At 33.1% G+C, this 8,469-nt stretch overlaps 1 protein-coding gene across 1 annotated transcript; it reads right to left on the bottom strand.

Annotated features, from left to right (window-relative positions):
• Nucleotides 1–303: 303 nt before the first annotated feature.
• LOC121247431 (auxin-responsive protein SAUR22-like) lies at nt 304–741 on the bottom strand. The gene has a single exon (XM_041145783.1). It carries the CDS (start codon nt 739–741, stop codon nt 304–306), a length of 438 nt encoding a protein of 145 aa, XP_041001717.1.
• Nucleotides 742–8,469: the final 7,728 nt, after the last annotated feature.

Below are 8,469 nucleotides of genomic sequence, written 5' to 3'. Positions count from 1 at the left end.
GCGCATCGTGAAGCGCATGCAAGTGGCTCAGCTCATCGTGTGCATGTATATATTAATGGACCTAATTAAAAATCAAGAAATTAAGATTGATTTTGAAGGAGAAGGAAATTAACTTGGAATTGATTGAACCTGCAGCATGCATGCAAGATCACGATCGGATTAATACTGATTAATTCCGACCACCATGCATGCATATATGCAGTACCTTGTCATGATCCCATATACGTACGTACGTATATATAAGACCTTCATGACCTTCTTATAATTGTTCTGCTTTCTGTCGCGCGTATACTTGGAGTTGGCCTAACATTTCAATAATATCTTCTTAAAATCTTCTTCCTCACAAGGAAGTCTAAGCCCTCCCTCTTGCTCATACCCATATTCATCAGCCGCCTTCTCCATTAAAATCCTAAAATCCGGCATCGACAAGTAGCTCGTTGGAATCACACACCTCCTAAGCTCTGTCGTCCCAACATACACTGCCAAGAACCCCTTAGGAATTACTTGCACTCCAGTAGTGGTACTAGTACTCCTGCCATCGGACAGCTGATGATCTCCGGCAAGCAATGACTCCTTCATGGCACATGAGTTTTCTCTAATAATTAGCTTCTTCGCTGGACGTTTCTGGTAATTAGGTACTGGAGACCACGACCATGGCATTAGCCAATGAATGTTCTTCGGCCAGTTGGAACCTCGACATAACCGGTACTGCTTCATCTTGCCGGCCGGCCCGGACTTCATGAATATTTGGAGAGCGATCAGCGAGCGAATATATAAAAGATCAGATAAGAGTACTGTGTGTAGTTGTACGTACGTACGTACGTACGTACATTAACGTCTTCTCCTTGTATTATTGATCTTCTTATAATTTCCTAAAATTACTTCTATAGCACCATGATTGGAATGGGCACTGGAAAATTACAAAAAATGGGGGAGAAAAGAAAAGAGAATTCATCCAATCACAGAGAAAAAAGCTTAGCTTTATCCGTATACGTAAGAGGTGGAAAAAGGGAAAAGAACAATAATTATAAGAGAGAAGAAATTAATTCTATACATCCTTTTGCTTTAGGGACAGATTAAAGAACTGGTTCTTTAATCTGTACGTTTGCTGGGGGTAGATCATCAGAAACGCATTGATTTTGCAGATCGGGACGAACTTAATTCCTTTAATTCAGCGAGTTGTACGTGCTGCCACTACAAAAAAAAAAAAAAAAAAAAAAAAAAAAAATGTTTAATTATAATTCATTATTTTATATAAAAATATCTATTTCTTGTTAAGATGAATTTGTTTTCGTTATAAATAGTTATTTTCATATCAAATAATCTATCACAAATATTTATTTGTTGTCCTCTAATTTTAGCTGCTATTAGAGTCAATATATTACCGTATATAGCTAGAGGGTTTATCGGGTGATATTATACATAATGTCTCTTTGAATATTTCTTTATCCTTCAAAAATGGTTATTTTCTTCGTAGGTTTTGTCGTTTTTAATGCATATGATGGAAAGAAGCCCCGACAGCTATAACCATAATTAACAAATTTAACGTTATTGCGCGCGTTAGCTAGGCAGTACTTAGATTGAGTGTTGACTCTCATGATCTGTCGAAGAAAAAATTAATAAATACAGATCATAAGAATATCAAAATTACACACACATATGTATAAATATATATGATCTCCCTTATACTAAAAAGCGGTTATAAATGAATGAACAGGAATGGACAGTAATAAATAGTAAAATTGTTTTATGCTTTTCTTCTTCTCCTTACGTTCGTCTCTACATACTCGTCCCTCTCTCAATCTTCACAAAAAAATCACCACATAAATCACCATACAAATCACAAAATTACCACACAAATCACAAATCAGGGGTCGTCGACTGGAGGAAATGAGGAAGTGAAGGAGTCGTCGACGAAGGACGAGGCTGGTGGTGTTGGTGCGGTGCCGTAGGGGTGGCTAACGGCGGCGCTACAGGGAGAAACCCGTGCATGTAGAGGGGCTGCGTGCGTGGGGCTAAGGAGGAGCTACAGGTGGTGGGTTCATGGAAGTGCTTCACGGCGTGAGGGGAACTCGGTGGTGGTGCTTGGTGGAGCTGGGGCTGAGCCGCAATGGCGCAAGGGTGGAGAACCCGTATGTCGAGACCCATTTCAGGTTGCTTGCATGCGGCTGAGGGATGAGCTGCCAAGGGGCTTTGATGGTGGGCTTTGCTTGCCGGCATGAGGGGAAGCCGATGGGATGGTCGGTTACGCCGCAGGGTGGCGCATGACGGTGTTAGATTGCTTGAGGGAGGAGATCGGATGAGAGAGAGGGAAGACGTGCATGAAGAAGGAGAGAGAGAAAAAGGAAAAGTGAGGGAAAATGTTAGGTTTGAGGATTTAAATCCCAACCCTTCATCTTGAATCTTCAGATTTAATCTAACGGTAGAGGTTTAAATATTGATTTAAATTAACATAAAATAGATAATTAAAATATAAATATTATATCATACACTTAAAATCAACTTTAATTTATAACATATTAATTTTTTATCATTAAATAAATGATGAAGTTTTACTGAACATTTTTAAGAGAATAGAATTATCTAATTAATTTGAATTTTTAATATAATTTAAATTCCATAATAAATGATGAACATGAATAAACAGTAATTCCTCTTTTATGTATTAGACTATTTTAATATTTGAAGTCACACTTTATTTTTTTCTTCAATTAGGCAGATGTGGCAAACGTGTTTTGCACGTTTAGCCACTGCTAGTATATTATAATAAATGGCTATCTAACTGTAAATAGTAATTTTTTTTTTCCGTTAACTTTTGTTGTTTTTCCGTTAAGTCCGTTAAGTTCTATTTTACCAAAAGACCCTTAAAACCCTTGACCATTTGACGTAAGTGTAGCTCCCTTGTAGGATTTAATGAAGGATCTTGTTTTACCAAAGATCCTTAAGACCCTTAACCATTTGACGTGTAGCTCCCTTATAGAATTTAATAAAGATTCGTGTTTTACCAAAAGATCCTTAATAGCCCCGCGGCGCACATGAATTGACGTCTTTTTTTCATGTCATTTTTTTTCTGACAGTGTACTTATTTTCCTTTGTTTTTGTTTCAATTTTTTTTAAATAAAAAGTTAATAAAATTTTATTATTATATAGAGAGTAAATTAATAATTAATATGGATGCAGATCAATGCTCATACTTTGTTAAAGTTTAGATTTTTTTTAATCTTTATTTTTTTTTCTTTAACCTTGTATTTTTTTTTTGCAGACAAATAAATTACTGATTTTTTTATTTTTTTTATTTAAATCATTATATTAGATGCACTCTAAAACTAACGTACTCGAAACCGTTCTCTAATATATATGTATGTCTGTAATTTTAAAATTCTTAACAATTAAGTAAAATAAAAAAAATAAAAAAATTCAATCGATGAACCACCTTCCATGAAAAAAGTAACGGCCGGCCAAAAATAAAAAGGACAATCGATCGACGCCCTCTCGATGTACGGAAAAAATAGGTTACCTCTCAGTAATGACACGAATCACACGATGTCAACTTTTTAACCATGATGAATATATACGATGATCTTGTATATCTTTTTTTTTTTTTTTTTTTTTTTTTTTTTTTTTTTTTAACCGAATGATTTTGTATAGGGTAGTACTGCTAGTATACAGTCCAGTTTTGAGTATTGGACATCTCTACTGTTACAAATTTTATTTTTTATTTTATTTTTATATTTTTAACATATTTAAATATTTTTAAAAAAGAAAAAATATATCAATATACTAATAATCACTTTTTTAATCAGAAAGTAAAATAAAAACATTTAAAAAATAAATAAATATAGAAGCTGTCAAAATGAGTAGATAAAATGAGGCGGTATAGTAACATTATTCTTTTGTATATCATGCACACAAATGTAAATTATAAAGTGACGTGACTTGATGTGGTACGTTAGATTAATTATAAAATATTTTTATAATAAAATAGATTTAACAAATGAAAGTGACTATTAATGAATTTTTTTTTTATTTTTTATTTTTTTAATGATTAAGGATGTTTAAAAAATACTTAAAAGAAAAAGAAGAAAACCATTCGCTTGGTGTGCATATTTGGGATGCACATTTGGTGTACTTCACCCTAGCATTGTCCTTAACAGATTATCTAAAACCATGTAAGTTTGTAAATTTATTTTTATATAAACCTTTTATGTATGTAGTACTTATCTTACTTTTTATCGTCCTTCAAAACTCTTCATGAATATCTTTACTAAATTTCACGTAAATCCAATGTCATTTAGGCTTCGTTTGGAAAGTAAACTCATCTCAATTCATCGTTACTATTTTTTCAAATCTCAATACAAAATATAATAAACAATTCAACTTTTTCAAATTTCAAAATAATAATAATAATAAATAATATTTTTACAATATTTTATCATTTCAACTCAACTAAACTCAGTTTAACATCTAAACGCACTCTTAATATCAAATCAGAACTCATTTGTTTTTTTGGGATAATTGAATTATACACAAAACTAAATATTTTTTCAGAGGAGGTTGTTCTTAATTTCTGAATTTCTGATTATCTTGAAAGTTAGCAAGAATGATGGGTATATTAGTCCCTATGTTCAAAATTAAATTCTTTACTCCATTTATTTGTTTCTGCATCATCATCTTCTCGTCAGTATACTATTATAAACGATACATGATCTACATCAATAATTGTTCAAGACGTATTATTTGACAAAAATTATTTTAGCAACAAAAATAACTCATTAAAATAAATTTATAAATTAATATGACTCGATATAATACATTAGATTATAAAACTCATTTATTGTAAACTATTATATCTAATATAAGTATCACATAAAACTATGTCAATTTATAAATTTATTTTTATAAAATCTCTTTATATACGTAACACTTCTCTTATTTGATAGGTCAAAAGATAAGAAATCATTTATCTAAATAAAATAATCAAATTTTAAAAAAATAGAAAATACAACTGAAATTAGTTCTACTAGAAAAAGTGCAAATAAAGTAGTACTACGAGAAAGAGTAAATTTAAAGAAGTGTTTCCAAATAAAGAACACGATGGGAAGGGACCGGACCGACAACGCCCTAACCCACTATTTTTTAGTACGGAAAATTATTTATGCACAATATTTTATATAATTATATTTTAAATAATAATTAAGTTTTAAATGAGGGGTATTTTTATAAAACATCTTAATAAAGTAATATTATTTTATAAAAATATCTTTATTTTATAATATTATTGTACAATATGTTATGCAATGTGTTGTATGTATATCATTCTTCTTTTTAGTACAGTTGGGAATAAATATTTCAAAACGTTGATACTTTTGTTATTTAAATAAGAGTAATATTATATGTAGTCGTGAAGTGCGCAAGTACCGTGCAGTCGTTTTGAAAAAAAATAAGGTCTACTATTAAAAAATTATTATTTTTTATGTGAATCCCGTATTTATTCACTTTTTTCAAAGTGATTGCATGGTACTTGCGTACTCACGTTTGTAACTAGGGCTGCACAGAGACCTAGTCCGATCAAAATTGGGCTCGACTCGCATGGAAGATGGTTTCAACTCGACTTGACCTGACCTGTAAATGTCGGATCGGGTCGAACCTGTTCGTCTTGCTTTTTATTGTTTTCGATCTTTCACTCGTTCACCTTCATTTGCAGACCCAGACCCTTTTCTTGCTTCTCTGCAAACTCAGCCTCTCCCACATCATCTGTTCCTCCTCTTCCTCTTCCTCTCCTCTACAGCTCAGTCTTCCTCTTCTCTGCAAACCCACCACAGATCGTCGCCGTTGATCGTCGCTTCTACCTCTGGAACTTGTCGGATGCCTCACTGGTGATGAAGCTTATGATGTATTTCATTTTCTTTGTGATGTATTTCATTTTCTTTGAGATCTATTTCAAGATCTATTTAATTTTCTTTGAAATCATCGACAACCTTCACATAGGGAGGAAGCAGAGGCTTTGGGTGGAACCTCATACCAGTCTTTGAGACCTTAAAGGATATATTCAACAGAATAAGGAAATTAAATGTAAAACAGTAGCTTGCTTGATTTATTCTCAGAGAAAAATGTAAAATTTTGTTGATTTCTTGGTGGGTCTGATTAGCAGTGGAGAATCCGTCGAAGATTGATGAGTTTTTGCAAGTAGTTTGTTCAAAATCTGTCGAAAATCGACGCAAGATCGAATCTATTGGTGATCGGTTTCAACCGACGTGAGAATTATCGAACCCGTTAGATGATCTGGACCCGATGAACTCGACTATTGTCGGGTGAATCCAATTGGGTCATGCGGGTTGATCGGCCTATCGGGCTTATTGCACAGGCCTAATTGTAACTATCATTTCTCTTTAACTAATAAGTTCCTCTTCGTATTTATAAGGCGAATAAGCATATAGCTTAATAAGTACTGCAAAGTGCAATGGAAGCAAGAAAAGTGATCATAAAGATATAACTAGGGACGTTAAAGATACTGATTTGATTAATTGTGAAATACAAGGGCATGAAAAGGTTTAATTTAAAAAATTAGAATATTAAACAAATCACGAGAATTAATTTAATATTTAATGCATATATAATAACATGGAAAAGTTAAAAGTTTTAGCCAGATTATTATACGTCGGCACATGTATCATGTTGCTCTGTTTTGCATGCAAGAGGGTGACCATGAGGACGGGTGAATCAAGCAAATATTAGACCTTTCAGCGATCGACAAATATACGAGCAAGATCAATTGGCTAGCTAGGCAAAACCGGACGATTTTGCATATCGAGGTTGTGTTTAATTCACAAGAAATGATATTTATAATTATAGAGTGTGTATACGTCGCGTACTTATTTTTAAATAAATTGAATAAATATATAATACACATAAATAAAATTAATTTTTTTAACGGTGAATTTCACTCTTTTTTAAAAAGGATGCGTGCTATTTATATATAAACTATTAAAATTACTCTTAATTTTCATTGCTAGCTGTACTGTGTACATGTCTGTAAGGGGACAAATGGGAGAAATTAGAGTGCATAGTTGCAGGGATTAATCGATAGATCATCCTGCAAAATATTGTTTGATCGTTCGTTTTTATTAATGGGAGGACATTTGTACGTTGACCCGGGATCCATGCTCGATCAATCGCTTTAATTCCTTGACATCTCTCTACGATCGATGACCACCTTCCATTCTGAGGTTGCATCTTAATTCTTTAATGTGGGTTACATGTTATGTAAATGGGAGTTTCTGTTTTTCCATATCAAGGTTCCTGCATGGGTAATTTCAAATTATGATCAATTGGAAAATACTAATATGCTGCGTCTTTCATTTTGACGGCGCATATATTTAATTTTTTTTTACTTAATAATTAAGTAAATGACTTTTAATGTATTGATGTATTTTTTTAAAATATTTAAAAAATATGAAAAAAAAAATAATATAGAGAATTTGTAAAGTGGGCACCCTTAACGGTCAAAGCCGTGCGGCACAAGCACCACTCTTCTTGAATATCATCATGGCCAATCGAGGTTGCGTGTTTTATTATTGAGTTTTGCTAGGTACAAGCGAGTTTGTACACCATATCGCGTACCGATAATTTTTTAAATTTAAAAAACAATGAAAAAAATTTTTTTGAGAGAAGAAAAAAATCTCCTATATCATAAAAATTATTTTCATATTTAATTCACATCATTTTATTAAACATATGTATTATATATCAATATTAGTGTACGAATTGGTACACGAACTTACTTGCAGTAAGATTTTTCCTTTATTACTTGGTATTATATAATTAGCCGTATGTGTTTAAATTTTCTTCATGCGCATGCATTGTTAGTTCCGACTTCCGAGCAATTTCTTCTTCATCATGGGAAAATGGAATACCAACAAATAATAATAAATAAATAAATGATCGGGAAGATGGAACGTCTAGGATCCTTCCCGGCATTTGCTTTCCCTTGACTATACACTGATTGAGTCAGTACACGTACCCACCATGCATTAGTCAAGGAAGTTGAAAAGGTTTCCAAGGTTTGAACCCAACAACTACGTACGTACGTGCGAAGTCTTACCAGCTTTTCCGTGTTCGGTTAAGTAATTGGGATTGTCTGACATACAAGGAAAAGGAGGAGTATTATGCGTTGCATTACGGCCGTGCGGACAGAATAGAATGAATTCCTTTATTGTTAAGGAATTTATAATGGCCCGAGAACCAAAGCATTTCTCTTTATAACGTGAACGAAGTAAAGGTAGGTACGTAGTTGCAGCAGTCCCGCGTATTCAGCCATTGATGGAGACTCGAGTGTCTCTCAGTACTCGGCTCCATTTTCTTTCTATAATTTGACTCGAAGTCAATGCCTTCTTCCCTCCCATATTTTTCCCAGATCGAGTACGAGTCTTTGTTTCACTTTATACGTGCACACGCGCGCGCGCGCAGTAT

Source organism: Juglans microcarpa x Juglans regia, chromosome 1D (genome assembly GCF_004785595.1).
Source record: "Juglans microcarpa x Juglans regia isolate MS1-56 chromosome 1D, Jm3101_v1.0, whole genome shotgun sequence".
NCBI classification, from domain to species: Eukaryota; Viridiplantae; Streptophyta; class Magnoliopsida; order Fagales; family Juglandaceae; genus Juglans; species Juglans microcarpa x Juglans regia.
Note: the sequence above shows the minus strand (reverse complement) of the source record. Positions and strands in the feature narration are given on the sequence as shown.